The sequence below is a fragment of the Amblyomma maculatum genome, chromosome 2, assembly GCF_055883805.1.
Source record: "Amblyomma maculatum isolate TAMU_Amacu chromosome 2, ASM5588380v1, whole genome shotgun sequence".
NCBI classification, from domain to species: domain Eukaryota; kingdom Metazoa; phylum Arthropoda; class Arachnida; order Ixodida; family Ixodidae; genus Amblyomma; species Amblyomma maculatum.
Window position 1 is genome coordinate 117,198,669 of NC_139345.1, and position 23,337 is coordinate 117,222,005.

A 23,337-nucleotide genomic window follows, 5' to 3' on the forward strand; every position below is an offset into this window, starting at 1 on the left:
GCAAACACACATGGCGCGACGTCGTCGCCTCCACGCCCAAGCACGCACACGCACAGCCACTCACACACCAAAGGGTGATGCCGACCTTCCGCGGCGAACCTGTCCCGAGCACCCTCGCAACCGCCGCGGCGGCCTTGGGTGAAAGGGGCATCGTCCATGTTCCCCATCCCCAAACGGCCCCAACTTCATCTCCACACACACAGAAAAAACCGCGCGTCGGGGCTGCCTAATGAGCAGCCCTCGCAATTTCAAGCAGAAAGAAGAGAGAAGACGCGCTGTACAAAAGAAGGCACTCACTGTACAATATTTACAAGTTAAGAAGCAAGAATGGAAACAGAAGAAAGCGAAAAATGGGAACAGAGGCACACAAAACAAAACAAAAAAAAATAATAAAGCACACAGGCTGGAACTGAGCGAGCCAGAAAAGGGGGAGACCAACCTTGCTTCCGGGTAGGGTTAAACGAGCAAGCTCACTCGGTGAGGCGGTATGCCTTCGGTTGCGGAAAAGGCCCGCCGTCCGGCATCAATCACACAGGTGAACGTCGCCTCACCTTGTACCAGTGCGGGGCACGGCTGCGTTCCACCGCATCGGGTGTGCCTTGGCGCTTGCCTGTGATGACAATGGGCACCAGCGCAAGCTCGTCAGACCGTTACGCATAGGCCTTCAGGTCTGCAATGTAGGCACGGCTGGCTTTCCCCATAGGGGGATTCTCCAGCAATGAGCCCCTGCTTGTTACTGGGGAAATGCCCCATGAAATCGCAGGTGGCCATCTGCCACGGACGCACACTGTCAGTTGGTTTCGTCATGCCCGGTGGCTTGCCACCCCTCGACTTCTCCGTTTGACAGACATGGCAGGAACAGCAACAGCGGAAAATGTCGCGCTTCATGCCGGGCTGCAGTCACCGATTGACTCAGTTTCTTGAAACCTTGGAGCCACTCAGATGACCAGCCAATGGTTTGTCGTGAGAGAACGCAACAGAGCGCCGCTCAGACATTGGGGAATAGCCACTTCAAGTGGTTCATGGACTCATCATCCGTGGCTATGATTTCAGCGCGAGCGCGTCATGGCCCAGCAAATATGAATCCCCGGGGCACGCCGCGACACGTTGGCTCGTGCCCCCCCTGCGCCCGCTCAATACAAGTAGCGTACCGGCGCTGCGCCCGCTGCAATACAAGCAGCGTAACGGCGCTTCGCCTCCCAGAGACCGTCGCTGACATCGCGACAAAACGGGTCATTCTGCTGGACCGTCGTATCTCTTCATGGCTGAAAACGATCCCAGTCATCCCAAAGGAGAGCCTGGTTTCGTCCCCCCGCAGGTTCGCAGCAAAACTTCCGCTGGCATCGGCGTCTCAGATGTGCTCACAAAGAGCTTTCACCCTCGCCTGCTTTGCGAAGCGCTGCTTACCCGGATAGCGGAATGGGGAACCCGTCTGCGGGCGTCCCATCCGTGCCGCTCTGCGGCTCGTCCGCTGTTTCGCCCCCTTCGCCCGTCGTCCGTAAAGACGCCGCCGCGGGCGAGTGGGGCACGGGATAGCGCGTCAGCTACCACGTTCGTTCTCCCCTGTAGATACTGCACCGAAAAGTCGAAATGCTGTACCAAGAGAGAATGGCGCGCCAGCCGGCTCGCAAGTTCAAGGAGCCGCATCAGCCAACTGAGCGCGCTTTCGGTCCGGTTTCCAGAGGGAGCCCGGCCGACGCCTCGCCGTTCCCCGAACAGAAATGACTGCAAGCGGGGTACGGGTGCTGTTGTGCGGAGATGCCGGCAGCGGCGGCGTCGCGCACATTGCTTCCGCAACGGCGTAAAGCTGAAACAGCGGAGGCATATGGTCAACGGTCGCACCGCAGGGTGGTCCGAAGAACCATGTAGCGTGTTTCAGTGCCTTTGCCGAGTGCCGCGCAGGGGGCGGCAGGCATGGCGCATGAGCTTGATCGTCAAGGCGACCGGCTCGGCCGATGTGCTGTCCAACGACTCATGGAGCCAAGGACAATTCACGTTGGGCGCCAGTTGTGGTTTTCTACATGGACATAGGCCACCAACCACCGCGGGTTCGAGCGTCGCGCGAGCCGAAGCCCCGATCAGCCGTCACCGCGCGCGCACTAAACACTGCAGCGTGCACTCAACCTCCATCGGGAGGAGAGCACTTCGCTGCAAGGACACAAACCTCCGAGTTCACAAAGGAGACGTTTATTGAAACGCCATCCTCCAGCGGCACACACACACATACGCACACACATACACATATTTACAAACGCACATACGCACACATATACACATATTTACAAACGCACATACACACACATACGCAGTCACCGTGTCAAGGGAGCGCGCGAGGAGCTAGGCTCCCCTGCGCGCACGAAGTGACACGGAGTGCGCGCCGCAAGCACGCAAGGGCGTGCTGTGATCTCTCTCGCAGTGACCAAAGGGTTCCTTTGAGAGAGTGTGGGCAACCACCGCAAGGTACGCCTGTCGCGGATCGTTGGATCACCATCGACAGGCTCGAGCTTCGCTCTCAGGTAAGACCCGGAGCAGACGAACTCGAGTACACACTGGTCTGCGCGGACAAAGGCCGGCAGACAAAAACAGTAGCGTACGCACCTTGCGATGTCTCGGAGGAGTCTCTCTCTGGGCTCCGCTCGGACAGTCGCGCGAGCGCGGCTGTCGAAGCGGTGCCGTGTTCCCGCCAAAAGGCGCCAATGAGAACCGCCACTGGGACGCCAGGGCGGATCTGTGGCCCGAACGACAGTGACAAGTCGTTCGAGCCCCTCTCCGCCGCCTCAGGCGGGAGAAAGGGAACGGGGAGAACAACTGGGAAGCGGGCGGCGGCCGCGCAAAGGGCAGCCGCAGCAAGCCCGAATCCCACAGTGTGTGTGTGTGTGTGTGTGTGTGTGTGTGTGTGTGTGTGTGTGTGTGTGTGTGTGTGTGTGTGTGTGTGTGTGTGTGTGTGTGTGTGTGTGTGTGTGTGTGTGTGTGTGTGTGTGTGTGTGTGTGTGTGTGTGTGTGTGTGTGTGTGTGTGTGTGTGTGTGTGTGTGTGTGTGTGTGTGTGTGTGTGTGTGTGTGTGTGTGTGTGTGTGTGTGTGTGTGTGTGTGTGTGTGTGTGTGTGTGTGTGTGTGTGTGTGTGTGTGTGTGTGTGTGTGTGTGTGTGTGTTAACAGCGATTAATTACATTGCTATTGCCACCTGTGAGGATTCAGGTCAGCGACTAAGTCGACAGAGCTGAGAGAATTCCCCTGCATCCACAGCCAGATCAGTGACGTTTTGCAGTAAATTATTGTGTGAGCTGGAATAAAGAGAAATGTCTTGCGTATGTGCGCAATGGCAAAATGCAGTGGCCAATACTTCACAGTCCGCCAGGTTATACAATGATGTACAAATGCGGGGTCATGGCCAATGTACGCATTCCAATTCAGCAGTCCACTCATCATGTAAAATGTACGAGGAAAGAAATTGCGATTTTCGAAAATAACCAGCGATTACCTTTCGTAGTACCGAAATCTTCGCTGGCGATTGCAGCCAGTATTTTGATATTCGTGAATGGAAGATAGCGAATCATGACGTTTGACCATGGTAATGTTCTAACCGTTTTCTGTCTGACCGTGATTGTTCCAAAGCTTCGCACGTTCGAACATTTGTACAAATGAACAGGACGAAGTTATCAAACAAAGGACCTCAATGTTAGCAGTCAGATTGATAGACAGCCCATTTTCTTCTTATCGCGACCATTGCATGGCACTCTGTCCTACTAATATGAGAACACGTCTGAGTATCAAAATTGAAGATGACACAGCGGGCTGTGTTCAACTCCTGAAATCGTAAGACTTTCAATTACCTCCGGCAGTTTGATCGTTGTAGAGGCAGGCAATATAATAATCACCGAAGCCTAGCGTACCATATGAGGCATGCGGAGCACTCTGCACAGATGACTTAAATATCAATTCACATTACAGCCCTTACACGTGTATTTGACTGCTATGACACCTCGCATCTTAGAGAATGAAATAATTTTATTTATGCGATCAGCAGCATTGAATCTTGGCAGTGGAGGTATTTGGCCGCAATAAACCTGCTTATTCCTGATTGTTTTCCAGTGACGTGGCTCTGCTCTATTACATGTACTCTGACGAATATTAGCTAACGTGGTTAGCTCCCCAATTGGTGGCAGTTTTTAAATAATGCCCTCGTTTTGTTCTCCATAAATGATAACGTCGCTGATTTAGGCTAGGAATAAACGAATACTTCCGCGCACTCACCTGGACTTGTTTTGAGGTGTCCGTCCATGCGTGCGTGCGACAGCGAAAAGTGTCACTCTTCTTCGCGAGATTCCTAAAGATTCCGCAAGATACCGCGGGATTCCCATTTACGCACATATCAAGCTGACAGAGCAGGGCGTCTGATCCAGGTGTCCGCGCTGCGCCTTTGATTTGTCGCTTATTCGTAAGCCAACATGTACAACGAGGACGATAATGGTCGGCGCCAGGTGCGGGCGGGAACTTTGGACCGCTACTATGGAATCAGAGCAGGAGGTTTTTACGTGGACGCCTCCGGCTCGAACCCTGGATGGTGGCACACAGCCACGGTCATCCACAAGGGTAAAACACTAGACGGCCTTACGTTCAAGGCGCAGTCACCAACCCACGCAGGAGAGATTGCTACAGCCCTCGTAGCCTCCAACTCCTCCTTCAAATACATAATAACCTTCTCACGAGGGGCTTACCGGAACGTCCAGCAATGATGGAACACACTCCTACCTTATCGCATCTACCAAAATTGCAGTCGAAACTCGGATACCGCGTACCGATCTCCTGTTTGGGCTCTAGGTCACCACGGTCTTAATGGTAACGAGGCAGCCGACGCCGCCGCTCGCGTGCCCTCTCTGCAGGCTTTTCCCAGAAGGCACGGCGCTGACCAGGATTGCGATTTTATTCCAGCTTACATCTAAGGAAATATGTATCATAAATCCAAACACCAAACGCTCCCTACCCAGTTCAAAGGGCTGAGAAAGGCAAGGGAGTGGGTGCTCCTGCGGCTGCTTACCGATACGATATTAACGCGGTAGCGTTAAGGACCCGTGTTGCAGAAAAGTCGATGTCGTCGTCGGCAAGCCGTCCCGCGTCGTCCGGCGTTGGCCGTGAGCGAAAGATCCCAGAAGCATTAATAAATAAAAACGAGTAGCAAAAGTCGCCAACCTGAGGAATCGAACGTGGGCCTCCGGGGTGCGAGACAAGCACGCTAACCTCTCCACCACGCCAGCTAGATGGTTTGAAATGGACAAAGGCGCCTCTATTGTTTGCGGTGTAGTCTCAGAAATATCCCTTAGAGAAGTGTATTGTGGCGTATAATAATAAATATGAGCATGTAAATTACAGAATTACAGAACACGCAGTTAAGCGAGTGGCAAATTACTTTTCCGCTGTACTTCCTCTTCGCTTGGCGTGCACGTAGCGCCATCATGCGTGTGGCGCACGCAATAAGACAGACAGCGCGTGGCCTCCGAGATCTTCATCGCGTCGGCTCGAATCGGCAACGATGTTGCCGACGAACAACGACTGCAACTTGAGGCCCGCGCTTTTCGGCAAGGTGGCTGGCAGCGCTTCTACGTCCCGGAAGGATAAATAAATAAAAATGAGTGTAGCAAGTTGCTCCATGTAGGAATCCGAAACAGAGCCTCCCTTCTCAGCGCACGCCTCAGCCGCATTGTAAGCGAATGAACGCTTGTACGCGCGGACTGGAATCGAAAGGTTCTCTCGCAGAGGCCGCTAGGGGAAGCGATGACGTCACCGCTAAGGCATGAAGCGTCGGAACATGAGCTCGCGCTTGAGAGACGTGTAATGAAAGCGGTTGCTGGTTGTCATGCGGTTGCAGGTTGGCATGCCCGTAGCACACCTACCGCGTGCTACGGGCATGCCAGAAGAATTCATCCCTATCCCCTATACTCAAGCCCATCCGCGAGAACTCGGACGCTACCCTGTCCGGCTGCTGTACCCTCGAGGCCCAAAAGGCCTTAATGCATGGTGCCCAGCTTGCACCGAACGCCATTGGAGTGTCTGTATAGGTATCCCACTTAATGACACTACCTCTCTGTGTATATAATATTGTTAAGACTTGTTTACAGAGCGCTTCTTCACCTTAACATGGTGCGCTTACCGACAGATTGCGAGCTGCTGCTTGTTCCTCACACTTCCTCTTTCCTCTCTTCAGCGCTGCTTAACATTTCCCCCTTCAAAGACGAAGCCCCCGTGGCTGTCAGTCAGAGTCCCGAGAGTGGCAGCGCTTCATTCTTGCGACATGAACAACTTGTCTTTTCCTAGAGGGGCGGCCTTGGGAACATTGACGAGAAACCACGTAATTCAAGTCATTGATGCGTGTGAGGAAAATAAATGGTCCAGTGTAGTGCGACAACAGCTTCTGGGACAACCCATGCTTGCATAGAGGTGTCCAGTGCCATACTAAGTCGCCAGGAAGGTAGCATACATCCTGATGCCGACAATATACAAGATAGCGTCAATGGCTTCAATTGGCCGGCTTCCCTTTGCAGATCCTCTTCCGCATATATGCCTTTGATATATACTTAATCCGTAATATTTTAAGGTTTCGCCTACTAACAAAAAATACTCATTAGCGTACATCCAATGCCACCAACGTATTATAAGAAAGGACAATCTGGCAGATATAAAACTCAGCTTTAACAAAACTGCACCAAAGTGCTTGTATGGCCGTGGGGCAGTATGTATAACTTGAGTTCTAAGGGTTCTGGATGCTGGGTTCAGACCTCATCGTCCCATCCGAAGGGCGAAGCCCGAGATGGCAGTGCCTTCCAATTTCGCACTGTAACGTTCCTTCGTTACGTCAGAACCAGACAATCAATCATTGAAAGGATTGCTATATTGCAACTATCATCTCCCAAAGACGTAACGTTTGGCTTTAAACGCCGACGCCTGCACCGACAAAGCCGTCGCCAAATTTGCTACGGACTAGGACCTTTAACGCTATCGTGTTAAATTATGGCCCGTTTATTAGTCGCCGTCCACGCTGAATATTAAGGCGAAAGCCTTTAATGGCTCATACTCTCGTCGACAAAAGCTGTCCGCGCGAGCGGCGCACCTGATTGGTCGACAGAGAAGTGACGTCACCAGCCGCGAAATTCGAAGCGACCAACCAGAAGTATCATCGTGTCTAGCGTTCCTGCCATCTGCAATCCCACACTTGAACGCATGTCAAGGAACGTCACGTTGTTGTTGTGGCTGTAGAAAGAAATAAAAGCTGCATGGCCTGCTACTGGCTCTGTAGCTGGGCCACCTCCACTGCCGAGGGGGAGGTGGTGAATGGTGGCTGTTCCTGGCCCTGCGGGGCTGAGACGGTAGGTCAACGCCGTTCGCGGTGGGGGCTAGCCAGCCACCGAATTTTTATCTATTGTGGGTCATCATTGCACCCGCCACCGCGTAGGTGGTGGACGACGGCTATTGCAGCGCGCGTCTTTCTCTCCCTCTTCTTTTTCTTTCCTTCTCTACTTTCCTATCCGCACGAGGTAGCGGAGGTGGCTCTGCGATGTCAGCGCACGGTAAAGATCCCCAGGTGGTCGAAATTACTCCGTAGCCCTCCACTACGGCTCCTCCTTCTCTCTTTCCACTTTCACTCCCATCTTCCTCCCTTCCCTTACGGCGCGGTTGCGGTGTCCACAGAAAAACAAGTGAGACAGTTACCGCGCCTTTCCCTTCCTATAAATAAATCAGTTAAATCAGCGGAGGTGGCTCAGCTACACAGCCAGTAGCAGGCCTATAGAGGCTAGAACATATGGGGCTAGCCTCTATAGCAGGCCCGTGCATTTTCTTTTCCTTCTTCCTACAGCCACAACAACAATCAGAACGCCGGATCGGTGGCAGTGGATCTCGATATGTGCACCGCCAGAGCAGAAACGCATACTTCAATCTATCGAAAACCTGGAACAACTGATGAGCTGCGCTGAAATTTCGCAGTAGGGATTAACGTAACCGTCGGCAATGTTTGTTCTGCTTTTGGCGATCAGGCGGATCGGTGTAACTGTGTTAAGAAGGCACGCTTCACTAACGATCTGTGAACCATCGCAGGGCCTGAGCTTCACTGTCCGGACAGGGGAATGCTTCGGCCTCCTGGGCGCCAATGGAGTTGGCAAGACCACCACGTTCAGGATCCTTACTGGCGACATAATGCCGCACAACGGAGACGCCTTCATAGGTGGCTACTCCGTCGTGCGGGACGTATACCAGGCAAGCGGGTCACAGAACACTTTGTCACCGAGCGCATATTTCCTATAACCTAGAGGCCCGTGTAAGGCTGAGGCGAACAGGCTTGGGGCGCCATCAACGATATTGTTTTGTTTTTTTTACAGAGGCTTCGTTTTTTCTTTCGAGCTGGAGCCCAGTATACGAGCTGCCGATTAAAAGCTTCGGGCAATGTTGTTTATTGAATTTAGTAAACTTCCACTGTTCCTTCTTTTCTGAAATTATATCAGATGTATTTCTGGCTGCATTTATATTGCTAAAAATCGCCGGAACCGTCTAAAGTCTGTTGGATAGTGAATACCACGTATCCCAGATACGTTTTTCATTTGCCACTTCTCGCGAATTCAAAACAAGGGGAAATGGGAAAACCTGCTGTTTGACCTATAGCTCTTAATGCTTAATTAGTAGCTTGAAAATATATAAATTTTAGAGGCCGTGTGGGTCATCGCTATTGTCGTAGTCAGAGAAAGCTTTGCCTATAATACTAAGAATACTGCCATCATTATGCATAAATTCCTGAGAGCATAATTGATAAACACAAGTAATATTAATCAGAGAAAGACAGGGTGCTTCCGCATCGAACATGCCTTCACGGCTGTCCACTCTACGAAAACTGAGCATATTCACCCTACTGCGCATGATTTTGTACTCTCGTTTAATGTTATAGCAGATGTTTATCCATAGATTCCTGCATGGATTCCCCAGGGATTCAATTCGGTACCTCTTTCGTTTTTTTTTTCTATTTAAAGGCATTGCTAAAGGACATTCTCTTTGATAGTTAAGGGAGTACAAATTTCTGGTACTATGGAAACTATTGCACTTTCCTGAACAATGACATTCAAAATGCTATACCGAATTTCTTCCGCAAATATCTTTCTTGAGCGTTCAGTCTGGGAGCAAGAGTTACTTATGCCTTCTGCTCCGGGTGGACATAAGATACAACACTTTATCCCCTCTTTATTGAAATGCACTTTACGTATCTATGACTCATTTACCTCAAGCATTATCGGCAAATTGTGAAGAATGCAAAACCATGTACTTTTGTTCATAGTTAAACTATGCAGCTTTGCTTCAGTTTGCGGGCGGCGAAACTCGATATGCGCCCGGCTCTTAGAAACAACCATGTATTCGCCGATTGCGATGTTTTTGCTTTTGAAGACTCATTATAGGTCCGATACTTCGCATAGCTTTTTTTTTTTTACCTTCTGACTGTAATAAGAGAAGGCAGGCGGGGCCTAGCAATAACTCGTCTGAATGCATGAAATATTTTTCCAGATAGGCTTTCTTCGCGATAATTGCTGCCGACTCTACGGCGACTTTAATAATGAGGCTGTTACTCAGAACTCTTCGGTTTTTTCGAAAAATGCATGCAAATAACTCTCTCTACACAATGATTTTGCAGTGCTACTAGCGTAATTTGTATACTCACCCTCCAATGGCATTTACTGGACCCCAGTATGCATGAAGAAATACGTAATGTACAGGCTACTCACTTAGAGCACAGATCCTATGCTTACCACCCTGTAAATGGCCATTCCAATGCTCTACCCGACAAAGAGGTTTACAAACAGTAGGCCTAAAGTGTAAAAGAAAAACTACGCCATGTGAGCACAGCACCGCACCTGCCATACGAAACCTAGAATTTCAATTGAAGTAGCAGCTTAGGTGTTACACTTAACAGCTGTGGCGTAGAGAGCAGTGGCCATCATCCCGGAGCAGCTTTCATTCTTTACTATGTTAGGTGCGCCCGCTGGAAGGCCTGCCGCAGCTGTTTTGTGGAGCCCCCACTCATTCCCGCTATTATCTCAGTTCCAAAGGTACCTGGGCTACTGCCCTCAGCGGGATGGTCTGCTGGATGTGCTGACGGGCCTAGAGACGATCGAACTCTTCTCACGGTTGCGTGGTATCGTGCCCGCCCAGGAGTACTTGGATGCACTCCTGGAGATCTTCAATTTCCAGGAGTACGCTGACAAGCTTGTCGGCACGTACAGGTGGGCAAGCTCCTGCTTATCACAGAGCAGACGACTCCGAGTGTTGAACCTTAATCGTAGTTCTTCATTTGCACTTGCGTATGAAGCAAAATGTGCTCGTCTATGTGGATGCATGTTCCTTCCTTTATGCCGTTTCCGTTTCCAACAAGAACTTTGAGCTATAGATCGAAGCTGATTACAGAATGGAGGGTTGTTTGCTGATCGCTGGCGAAAGCCGCACAAGACTGCTGCGCTACGCGTCAGCCTAACTGGAAAATTTCCTTTTCTGTTGAATTTCGGGTGCCCAGATTTTGAAAGCCTTTAGCTTCCCTCGGAACCTTTTGCATCCAGAGGCAGCTTTTGCATTCAGTTTTTACATTTTTAGTACTATTTGCTGCTGTGGTCCTTTCCCTCAGCGCCCTTCTAGCCTCCTTAGGCTAGTTAAGGGAAATTACGAATTCGTTGGTATAATTCCGTATCATTCATGACGACGCGTATGATAAATAGCCCTGATATCGGGGGCAGTATAAGCGCCTCGTCCGAGCGCTGCGTCGCTTCCTGCCCTGTTGCGGAGATGAAATAAAGACATTCCTGACAAGCTTCAGTGTGGCCGCAATGTTAACAGCTTGGAGTAGTGGTTTACACGTTCGGCTGGGGAACGAAAGGATGGTGATTCGATTTCTTGCGGATGACATGCTTTATCGACACAGCCTTTCCATGGTAATCATGAAACCAGAAATGCTTTCGCATTGAAATTAGCACCGAATCACCGGCCGGAACTTTCGTCTTAAAATTGTTCCCGGTAATTTTTTCTGCCGCGTAACTATAGAGATAAACTCAATACTCTTGATTACTGGGCTTCCTCTGCATCAATCTAGTTTTTCTTCGCGGAATACTGCATCAGGCACTACGATCCCGATGAGAAGCGCTGAAATTTAACCCCGAACTTTGTGCTGAAATAAAATGAATTGGACTATTTAATTGAGTTTGTTGAAGATGTGTATCCGATTCAAACATTTATCCAAAAAGCATTAGTATCTTAAAGGAATAGGACAGCTTAAACACAAACCGCGGATTCTTTCATCCCAGTTCGCCGTTATATCACCCTGTGTATGCACTTAGATTTTAGTTCTTAAGATATTTGGATCACATCCTTGTCGCACTGACCATGGCCATTTGAAGAAATAGCTTTTTTTATAGAATATTTCTCATTATAGGATCTTTCTGTAGATTGAAGCATTTCATGCGCTCTACAGTTAGCCTTCAGAAATTAGCCAAAATTGTTTCAGCATAAAAATGTGAACGTCCTTATTAGCTCTCGACAATTTACATTATCAATACATTTTAAGATTTACTGTCTTTATTGACTTGCACTTCCGCAGTGCCGGAAACCGACGCAAGCTGTCCCTGTGCCTGTCGATGATCGGCATGCCAAACGTGCTGCTCCTCGACGAGCCCTATGCCGGCATGGGGGCCCCATCCCGGAAGCGCATTGTCAACTACATCAGCTCACTGCAGCGTGCTTCCAAGATGTCCATCGTTCTCTCTTCGCACATGTACGATTCTCCAAGTGCCTCTCTGACTTTCACAGATAGCCTGTAGAGCAAAACAAAACCTACATGCCGGCTTATCAATGCAAACGAATCAACATTTCAGACGTTTCAGCTACCCTGTTAACACACCCGAAGCAATCTTAGGCAAGTAATACTAGATTCATCAGGCGATATCTTAGTCGTTCAGGTCCTCCCAACATTTCAGCTGCCAGATTTAAGCCCGAAAAACTTAGTGTAGTACTAGGCATCATATGATACCAATAGTAGCAAATCTACCTTGATGTGTTTGTGTCCTAAGTAGCCGTTTCTAACTCCCAAATACCCAAATACTACTGCTAATAATGCGTGCTGTAGCATTGGAACAATAAATATACTACAGTCCGCTGGTTACACCTGAAAAAGTACTTCGTTATACTTGTTTTACAGAAGCCTGTAGAAACAGGAAAATGCAGCAAATGTTTATAGCTGCGAGCGAAGTACGCGGGAGAAAAATGTTTCTGTGCAATCATATAATTCGGTTCGGCTCGGTTTGTTGGGTTTAACGTCTCAAAGCGACTCAGGCTATGAGAGACGCCGTAGTGGAGGACTCCGGAAATTTCGACCACATGGGGTTCTTTAACGTGCACTGACATCGCACAGCACACGGGCGCCTTGCTTTTCGCCTCCATCGAAATGCTGCCGCCGAGGCCGAGATTCGATCCCGCTTCCTTGGTTCAGTCGTCTCAAATGTGAAACATGATGAGGAGATGAGCATGCTCTATTTCCTAGTACCAACACCATGCGAGTGAATTACTCTGCAAATTAAACTAAATCATTCTTTTGAACATGCGTTTCCTTTGTGACCGATATCATGCATTGTAATGCAAAACTGGAATTGCCTCGAGGCCTTCTGACGATAGCAGGACTATAGGTGCCGATCAGCTATAGTTAACCAGAGCAGAGTAGAAAGTTTGTTAATAAACTGCAAAGGAATTGTGAACTCTGAAGAGAATGGAATGCAGACATGTTTGCTGCAGGGGAGACCCCGTTGTCGTTACTCTCGTTCATAGCTCCGGCAGCGGTGATGAAACGCATGCCGAACGAGAGTAGAGCTGGGCTAGATTTGACTTGCAGAAAAAAACAGCAATATCACCAAGGCATGTCTTAAAAAAACCTTTCAGTGCAGCAATATAGCCTATTAGAAATAACCCTATTTCCCGTGGACGAATAACGCGAATAACGTGACATTTGCCCAGGCAGCCAAATCGGGTTACGAATCCCCTCGGATAATGGTGGGAGGGAAGCACAAAAAATTGAAGTCGAATTCAATGCTGAGAAATCGGGAACCATGATAATTAAGTGAAGACTGAATAAGTACCACAAGAGAGACGAGAAATACAATGAGTGGGGAAGTGCATATGTCTGATGTGGATTATTGAAGGAAGCAATTTTTAAAGGGTCATTAAGAACATATCAAGTCGAAGAGAAAGTGAAGCGCGACCATGTGAACCACACAGCACTATAGATATGCTACCGATCTCAACTTATATGAGGGTACTGGAGTGGAGCCCTGTATTTGGGTCTGGAATTATCGAACGCGGTAATGCGATGTGATAAAAGGTTTCAGATTAAGCCATATAGGCTTTACAGCAGGCGAAAGCGTCCAGATGGCTCCTTTTGAGGCATGTGAAGCACATTAAGCGATATTTTAAAGGCCACCATGAGTGACAAGATTCCAGGGGTTTGTACAGTAACACCGCGATGCATAAAAAACAGTAAGCTCACTGCAGGATATAGTAGGAAGTAACATACGGCACTTCTCAGAGTTATGCATAAACGAGTCTGCGAAAACAAGACTCTTAAAATAAATAAAACGAATGATAAGAAAGAAAATCATTGCTTTTATTCACACCTAGAAAGAGTTAAATACGAAAACAACTTGAATGGTGACTCTCAGCATTTAGGTATTTTGGATGCAAGAGTCAGCTCGAAGCATCTATCAGAGGAAAGCAGAAGCACACACACAAGCAAAGCGTCAAACGCGAGTAACCCCCCCCCCCCCCCCCCCTCATCTCCATTTTGGTTCCCACTCAGCTCTTCTGATCCTCACGTACGTTCTAAGGAACTAAAAACGTGACTTACCTCCTCCTTCAGAATCTAAAGATTTGAGGTATCCTTTAAAAGGGTTAGTGTTTGGTGGTCCTTCCTCATCAATCACTAGCCTATGAGGCTCTCAAGATGATGCAGTGCCGAGTAAATATCCCATGGGTACCACGCCATCCGCTGAGGTAGACCGCCGCCATATTTCATGGGCGTCTCCAACAATGCCGCTCTCTGTAACCAGACGATTACAATAGGTTAGGCTTCGGGTTGCAAGGGCGAAAACCCCTAACTCCTTTTCTCTAATGAACGGTGCTAAGAGCCGTAACTGCTCTGGTTTCTACGACCTACTACAGCTTATGACATCCGCATCCTCTGTCACATGAAAAGCTTTCCAACAAGAACGGCAGTGTCCTTCTATTCGGCTAAATCAGGATGTTTTAGGGAATGGATATCGTGTCTCCTAGGGAAGTAGGGGAGCGAAAATTAATCATGCTCTTGTATACTGTAGAGCTCTACGTGCAGATTGCAAAGCGTCTTCTAGTAAATTTTGGAATTAGGGAGAAGGAAAGGAAAATTAACACCCTAGTGAAAGAGAGAGAAAACGAAAATTAAATGGGGGCGACCGTAAATTCATGGTGTAAAAGTTACATCATCAGTATAATATAGCTTAGAACTTCGCAAACAGATTACTCAAAAAGCAACAAGATTCAGAGTTTTAAACGAAAAATAAGAGACATGAGAGAGCTAAATTAATTTACTAGGCAAAGTTGCCATAGCAACGGTCAAGTTAAATGTAGATTGCAATATGCTCGATGTTCGTCCATCCGTTTCTTTCTGTCTATCCCTCTCTCTATCTTCGCCTTTGTCAATATCAGTATGTCTGTGTGTGTCTGTCCGACTTTCTCTCTCTCTGTGCCTGGCTATGTCCCTCTGTCGATCCGTCCGTTTGTCAGTCTGCGTTCGCCTGTCTGTCTGTCTGTCTGTCTGTGTCTGTGCCTCTATCAGTCTGTTCATCAATCCATTCGTCTATCCCTCTGTGTGTCTTTTTCTCTGATTTAGAGGACGCAGTTTTCGATGCAGCAGTGTAATCCATGTACCTGCCATAATACTGTAGTATCTTGCCATTTCACAAAAGAAGCGCGCAGATCTTCATCAATTTGTGATCCCTTCTGAAGGTCCTGTTTGCGACATGTGCAGCCTATCGGATGTGGAGTTCCTTTGTAACCGCATCGCTATCCTGGGAGAAGGCAACCTCCAGTGTCTGGGCTCACTCCACCACCTCAAGGAGAAGTTTGGAAAAGGTTACACCATCACCGTCAAGACGTACCCGGATCGCAAGCAGGACTTCTCCTACCAGCGCGATGTGGCCCATGCTGTGCGTAAAGGCTTTCCAGAGGCCCAGCTCGTTCACAGTTACGAGGTAAGGTCCCAACGCTGGCGAACTTTCTGACAAAGCACCCAAATTGGGCCATTATCACCTTCCTCGCAGAAAACTTTTCCTGCTCAATCGGCTGTAGCATGGGTAACATTCGCTCCGGAGATGTGAATCAGTGCATGCTGCGATACAATGCAAAGTAAATGATGAACAAAGCGACCCAACTCAACTTAGGATGGAAAGAAAAACTATTTACGTAATACAGCAGCATTTTTTTTTTTCCAGCTTCCCCAGGCGAACACAAATGTGCATCTCGAAACGTTGCCTAGCGCACTTAGGTTTCCCCTCAAAATATGATAATTTTGTTTTGTGCTCAAGAATTTCAATTCTTGCCCCTTTCTATTATGTGGCTCAGCAGACCTTTTACTACTACAGAGTTCATTTAGAGTATATAAGAATCTTTCAGACACTTAACGTATTGCATTACAACAGAAAAAAAAAACCGTCTCAAATAAAGAGCTACAAAGGAACCTGTCATTCCTAATGCATACATAATTGATCATTTAATTTAATTGATGACCGGAGCTACGCCCTGCGGTAAACGACGTCGCTAGAATACAAAAAGTGCTGCGCAGGTGAACACAATTGCCCGGAATTCAAAGCGGCGTAAAACATTCACGTACGACCCCCATTGCTATAAGGTATTGAAATAAACTCTAGTGTCTTATGTTGCGTGACGAGATAGAATGAATGAAGAAATAGAATGAAGGAGAATACGTTCGCCTTTCTTTGTTTTTGTTTCGCACTGCACCATTGCACCTATAATGCATGGCAAACGAAGCATAATAGGCACGTGGCGAAGCTATCTCCAGGTGCCAGGCGTCCGGAATATGCTCCTCAGTGTTTCTACTTCAAACTACCAGGTTATCCAAGGTCAGTTGTAGGGCGAGTTGGTGACGATGTTCCATATCTACAGCGCGATAAACGGGACAAGAGAACACAATAACGACAAACACAGCGCTGTGTTTGTCGTTATTGTGTTCTCTTGTCCCGTTTATCGCGCTGTAGATATGGTACCAGGTTATATTATGAACGACAACAGCAGATGTGGCTCAATATGCCACGCGCCGCTACCGTGCTGCTCTCAACCGTGGTTTCAGAGACCGAAATCAGCTTCAGCCGTTACTTCATCAGCAGCAGATCCAAGTGTTTGGGTTGTTTCGGCACCTTGGTCAGTCATTTGGCCCAGAAACTCAAAACGTGTTAATACGAAGACAATGCTCTCCTTCAATATAAAAAAGTAATGTAAATATTTTGTTCGACGCTGCTTGTCCCTTTCTCACTGTAAGGTTATATGAGTATATGCCAGCAATGTGATTTGTCAGTATTCTTCCTCCATCGCTCGATGCCTTGATTTACCAGTGCAGATATCAGCGACAATGCTCCCAAAAAAGAAAAGAAAATCGAAAACTGCCGTTCCTAATCTAGATATGTGTAGAGTATGTGCCAGCAATGTGATTTATCAGCATTCTTCCTCTATCGCTCGGTGCCTTGATGTATCAGTGCAGATATCAGCGTAAAGGCTCGAAAAGGAGAAAAGAAAAGAAAGATTTGTCAGTATTCTTCCTTCATCGCTCTATGCCTTGATTTAACCATGCAAATACAGTGACAATGATCCGCGAAGGAGAAAAGAAAATTGAAAGAATTGTCGTTCCTAATCTTCTCCGTGCACGCAGGGTCTCTTGGAGTTTCGCATGTCGCGGGTGAAGATAGCATGGAGCGAGCTCTTCTCAACCATGGCGCGCATCAAGAAGAAGTTTAAGCTTCAGGATTTCTACATCGCGGACAACTCACTGGAGCAGATCTTCCTTAGTGTGACGCGCAAGGAGGCGAGTGCGGCCGCAGCTGCTGCCGCCGCGGCGGGACCACAGACTCTCCTTCTTCCGAGCGGCACCATCGGCATCTAGCGCTGAAAGCAACGTGATCTGATCTACTGATGGGTCATAATTGGGGCCTATATAATTCCCCACTTCGTTCAGCGGCGTCCGCCATGAAAGGGGCAGATTTAGCTGCGGTCTTGCTTCCAGTATTTTATCGTTTTCCGTCAAGTCTTCTGGGATGTTTTATCTATCACTTTAAAGATGACACACAAAACTATTGCAGGCTTGTCTATTGACGCTTCAAACTATACATTCGAAAGCACCCACTTACCTTGTTGAACATATCAGGAAAGTTTAATAAATGCACATGAAAAACGGCGTGGTTGCAAGCATAGCCTATAGAAACAACCTGCGTTTTTTCTCGTACAATGTTTTTCTTCCTTTTTATTTTCAAAGCATTGTGGCTTGATATTATTCTTCAGCGTCCACACCATCACCATCTCAATTGTAATATTAAAATTATATTTTTAATGAGCATCCCAATTCGAGACTATTGTACGCACTGGCTTTGAACCATTAGATGTACCCACGCTTTCTCGATAGAGCGCTAGCAGTTTCAACTATATGTCAGTCTAACCTGCACACCTGCACCGATGGTGATTAATTACTCAGTTATTGGTGCAAATCTGTTCTGCAGTACCGGTAATTAATATAGATCTTTTCACCAAATAGCTGCCAGTACGGATAGCACCCTGTGAATCAATGCTCCTTAAGTGACCTCAGTCTGAAAATGAGGCTTAATATACGCGACGTAACATGCGCAGACTGCGTAAAATTGTTCCTCTGTGCAACCGACTAAGCTTGTGTTCATCCTGTGCTTGCTTAATGGAACGAGCCCAGTGCGGCTTTCATGCAGTCTAGACTCAAAATTGCGCTTACTGAACACACTTGGAAGAAAATATAACAACACTGAGAAAAAACTGCTTCTCTTATTGGCCACGTCCAAGACCTAAAGTGGCGCTTGGATAAACCGCGGGCTGCCTCTCGGTTTAAGATGATTTTGTTGCTGCGACTGCAGGAAGAAGGAAAAGAAAATGCACGGACCTTCTACTGGCTTTATGGCTTAGCCACCTCTTCCTTTTTTTTCTCGCTGCCTCATGCGGACGGAGGAGAAAATAGAGAAGAATGAAAAAGAAGAGAGAGACGCGCCTCGCAACAGCCGTCCGCCACCGCAGCGGTGGCGGGTGCAATGGCGGCCAACAATAGGCACAACCGCCGGTGGCAGGCGAGCCCCCGCTGCAAGCGGTAGGAGCGTATACCATTCCAAGCCCCGTAGGACCAGGAGCAGCTACCCACCCGCCTTGGGTTTTGGGGACAGTAAGGCGCAGGTTATATTAGGGCGATAGCCTTTAATGGCTCATGCTGTCGTGGACAAAGTGTGCCCTGTTGTGCCGGTGGGGTTATCACACAGTAGCCCACCGTCAACAGGGTTGTGCCAAGGAGTTGGTAACGCAGCGCTCGTCACCCGCTTCGTGAACGAGGGCTGTCAGCTCCCTGGGCGGTAGCGATGAATCCGAGTCGGCGTTGGTGAGATGAAGAAAAGGCTTTATACACTATTTACATGCATTTAAACAACGACTTCGGCTCTGGGGCCGAAAGCTAACATAGCCGTACGCGACTGTTCTCGCGCAGCGACGGCCGGGGAGATTCCGCCGCGTCCGCACTGTCAGGGGGCGAACTGCTCCCGATGGACGCTCGTGACGAACTCACACTCGGAGTCGGAGTCGGAGTCTCGAACGGAAGCACTTGAGACTCCGTCGCCGGGAACCGTTGACGCTCAAAATGGTCCAATCCGACGGCAGCACTTTCGCAGGGCCAATGGGAGAGCTCGCTGCGCTCTCGCTTCAAATATGCCGCGGGGCGAGAAGGGGTTCACCGTCAGGGCCACGGCGCGCCGTGCTGTCTGGACGTTCAGCTCATGTTGAAAGACGTCGCTTCTCTCCCTTTGGTACGGCTCGCCTCCAGTGCACTGTTGCTTTGCAGAGAAGTATCCAGAGTTTGTGAAGGAGGCGTTCGCCGAAGAAGTTTGGCGTCCGGCTGAATTTCTGGGCGGCTTTGGCCAGGCACAACACCACCCCCGCCATCAGACAATGCGCCGGGAAGACGAGCTGCTCGCATGTGGCTCGGATGCCGGGCGCGCTCGTTCTCCAGGTTCCTCCAAGCTCACGTACAGTGTCCAGGCGCCAGGTAGCCTCACGTGACTCGGGTTCCACTCGCCAGGTCAGGATCTCTGCCGACAGCCTTGTTGCCGGGGCACGCCGATCAACTTCGCCCGGGTCGCTCCGATGCCCTTGCCACTCGCCACTGGTAACGGTAGACTTTTCTGCGGCTTGCAAAACCGACCGACAACAGGCAACACCCCACACAAGCAAGTACCCTCGGTCACCCGTCAAACACCAGACAGAGGCAAAATTTCAAATTCAATTAGCTAAATTGTTGTCCCCTTTTTGCTCCCACTACAACAAGAGAGAAGTGTATACGATGCAGTACACAAGGTTCAAACAACAATTTTTAACATTAGTGATACATTAAATAGCAAGGAAAATTATTAATCAGTAATGGAAAAGAGTCTCCTTGAAATCACTTGGGCCGTAAAGCACAACTGAGGAAGCAAGGAGGTCATTCAATTTTGCCCCGATCTGCCTACAATGTTACCGTTAGCGACGAAGCGCTCGTCGAAGGTAGCTACGTCTCGAATGCATGGGTCAAAGCATCTGAGTTCGCACTGTGCTGCTCTCTTCCGCAAGCGGCAAAATGCGTAGCAGTATTCGTGCGGTTTGGCTCTCCTCCCTCCGCTACAGCTACGGCTGTCCATTTCTCTACTACGAGACCTTTCTTTCCACTTTATGCGTGAAAGAACAGACGTCCACAAGTTGCTCGCTTTGCTTAACGATCTGTCTCGTTCCTTACGCTTGGCGCACCAATCGCGCATTTTCTCAGCGCGGGTGCATTTGTGCCGTTGGGATCGCCGCCTCTTTTCCTTTTGCGATCGTTTGCGTTTTCTCACCTTCCGATGACAGCATTCTTTCATGCACCTGCCTTTCCGCTCTTTTCGGCGGCGGCACTTGAGTGTTTGCTTTCTTTCTTTTGGTGCCAGCTCTTTCAAGCTGCCGGTAACCGGAGCTAGTATGGCGCCGACATCGTCGGAGTGCGGCGCCGCGCCTGCATCGCGGCCAGCAGTGTATGACTCATTGCCAGTCGCGTCCGAACAAGGACAAGGCTCTCTCACGCCAGCCCCCGAGCTAGGCATATCCTCTGCAGGCTCGCCACTCAAGTTACACTGATCTGCCGGTGTGCCGCATCGCTCAGCGCTAACCGGCGCACGATCAAGGTCGTCTGATAGCTGGGGCGTTTCGGATCGCCTGAGGTCCATGTTCGCATTAGGGTTGTTTTCGCCAACACAATTGAGCACGTCAGGACAGGAATATTCATGGCTCCTATCTAGTCGCTCGCTGTCGACTTCACAGGTGTGGTTCTCGACAGCGTCCGCGTCATGGTTCTGCCTTAGCTGTTCACCACTCGTGGGCTGCGCAGTTTCCATGAGCGCCACTTCGTTTTTCAGCGAGTGATGATCTACGACAACGCTGATCTCGGACATTGCCAATTTGTCGTCTCCTAGCCTGACTACATTTCCGCCACAGTTTACAACTTCTGCTTCTGAGTTGTCAGGCGGTTGATTTACTGCCACTTCCCCACTCTCGATTGGTGGAATGCTGACAGCTACGTGGGAATGCGTGCAGGACGGTGTCTCTGCGGATTTCTCGCCGATGGAGTCGGCTCCAACCGTCTCAGCTGCCAGTGGTTCGACCAAGGTAACCCTAGAAACTTCTGTTCGAGGCTCGATCGACTCGCTGCTGCTATCGCGTTGCTCGGCCGCTTCCCCAAGCTGCATTGTCTCATTCTCAAGTGCAAGCACAATTTGCTCCGAGACTTCCTGACTGTCTAGCCATTCGGTCACATCGGCTTTCAACTGATACGCCAAATCGAAGTACGACTTGTAAAAATGTTTCTCGCTCTCATATCTTTTTTGAAGATCCTGAGGCGTTATCTGATATCGTATCAGCAATGACTCTTTTAGCTCATCGTAATTTTTCAAGCGGTCGCCAACCAATCGCTTGATTTCTTCCGACGCTTCAGCGGAGAGAAGAGCTACCAACTTCTGCGCCCAACTATCTCGCTCGAAACGTTTACTTCTGCAGACATTCTCGAAGTCTGCCAAATACACTGCCATATCCTCGGCGATGAGGAACGGTGGTGGACAGTCTCGCGGTATTGAACCGTTACAATGAATGGCATTAAAAGCTTTAATCTTTTCCACGCTCATTCTATGTGCTGATATCTCCAGCTGCATCAGTTTCCTTACGCGGGCGTCCTCTTTCTCGTGACGTTCCCTACGTTCACGATCCTCTTTCTCGTGACGTTCATGTTCCTCTTTCTCGCGACGTTCCGTCTTCTCTTTTCTCTCTTGAATATCATCCCAGGCCTCTGCGGCTTCCTCAACCGTCACGTCTTCTGCCTGCATGATCTCAAGAATTTCCTTTTTTCTTTTTGTTGAGCCGAAATCGATGCCCAACTCCTCACAAATTTGGAGAAGTTCTCTGACCTTGTAACTCTCCATCTTTAACCGGCCTCTTGTTGTTTGCCTCTTTAGAATAGTGTGCTATACGTTCGCTATCTCGCTCCTAGCAAGAGATGCGCAAGCCTTTCTCACACTGATTCCCTTCTCAGCATCCCCTGGTTTTCAAAACACTTCCTGTAGGCTTGAAACACGCAAGGTTAACACAATGCTACGCTCAGCCTTTCTCTAAGCTACCCTGTGTGTTAGAGAAGTCTGGCGTTTGAGGGAAACTTCAGGTACTCACCGCGCCGAGGTGCCTGACGCCGGTCAATCCCGCAGCTGCCATCCAATGTCGTGCCGGTGGATCCCACCGCTGCCACCAATGTTGTGCCGGTGGGGTTATCACACAATAGCCCCCCGTCAACAGGGTTGTGCCAAGGAGTTGGTAACGCAGCGCTCGTCACCCGTTTCGTGAACGAGGGCCGTCAGCTCCCTGGGTGGTAGCGATGAATCCAAGTCGGCGTTGGTGAGATGAAGAAAAGGCTTTATACACTATTTACATGCATTTAAACAACGACTTCGGCTCTGGGGCCGAAAGCTAACATAGCCGTACGCGACTGTTCTCGCGCAGCGACGGCCGGGGAGATTCCGCCGCGTCCGCACTGTCAGGGGGCGAACTGCTCCCGATGGACGCTCGTGACGAACTCACACTCGGAGTCGGAGTCGGAGTCTCGAACGGAAGCACTTGAGACTCCGTCGCCGGGAACCGTTGACGCTCAAAATGGTCCAATCCGACGGCAGCACTTTCGCAGGGCCAATGGGAGAGCTCGCTGCGCTCTCGCTTCAAATATGCCGCGGGGCGAGAAGGGGTTCACCGTCAGGGCCACGGCGCGCCGTGCTGTCTGGACGTTCAGCTCATGTTGAAACACGTCGCTTCTCTCCCTTTGGTACGGCTCGCCTCCAGTGCACTGTTGCTTTGCAGAGAAGTATCCAGAGTTTGTGAAGGAGGCGTTCGCCGAAGAAGTTTGGCGTCCGGCTGAATTTCTGGGCGGCTTTGGCCAGGCACAACAGCCCCGCTTTTGAGGCGTTCTGATTGGCCTATGCGGGATGCGTTCTGATTGGCTGAGGCGGGATGCGTCCCTGCCATCTACAATGCCACGATTGAACGCGCGCTCTGTGAAAGGTGACTGGACGTAAAGTCCCTTTAACTGGACGGGTAGGTCAACGCCGCTTGCGGCGGGGGCTAGCCTGCCACTAAATTTTGCGGCGGCTGTAGCGTGGCGTTGCTTGGCGCGCGTTGAAGTGTGGGATTGCAAATGGCTGGAACGCTCTAGAAGAGATTTCTGGAGGAAAGGTGCAGTATCTGTCACACTTTCCCTGACATGTGAGCGTTTGGATGGTACGCCAGCGCTCCTGTTGCGTGGCGTTCCTTGGTGCGCGTTCACTTGTGGGATTGCAGACGGCAGGAACGCTAACAAGAAGAGACCTCAGGCTTTCGCCTTTCACTACTTTAGTCGCTTAAGTCACTCGTAATTTTTTGGGTATAACACCACGAAATTGTGGACACCCACACTTGCTTATGTCAAAGTCATTTGAAGGG

General features: G+C 49.4%; 1 protein-coding gene across 1 annotated transcript in view; it reads left to right on the plus strand.

Moving 5' to 3' along the window:
* LOC146199657 (phospholipid-transporting ATPase ABCA3-like) overlaps window positions 1-18,048 on the plus strand; it is a 73,328-nt gene extending 55,280 nt beyond the window's left edge. Inside the window, exons 19-23 of the mRNA XM_084592798.1 lie at window positions 8,086-8,244; window positions 10,069-10,250; window positions 11,612-11,785; window positions 15,062-15,284; window positions 16,976-18,048. Of these exons, the coding sequence (XP_084448924.1) occupies window positions 8,086-8,244; window positions 10,069-10,250; window positions 11,612-11,785; window positions 15,062-15,284; window positions 16,976-17,206 (969 nt within the window). The 3' untranslated portion in view covers window positions 17,207-18,048. The remainder of the gene's footprint in view (window positions 1-8,085; window positions 8,245-10,068; window positions 10,251-11,611; window positions 11,786-15,061; window positions 15,285-16,975) is intronic.
* Window positions 18,049-23,337: the final 5,289 nt, after the last annotated feature.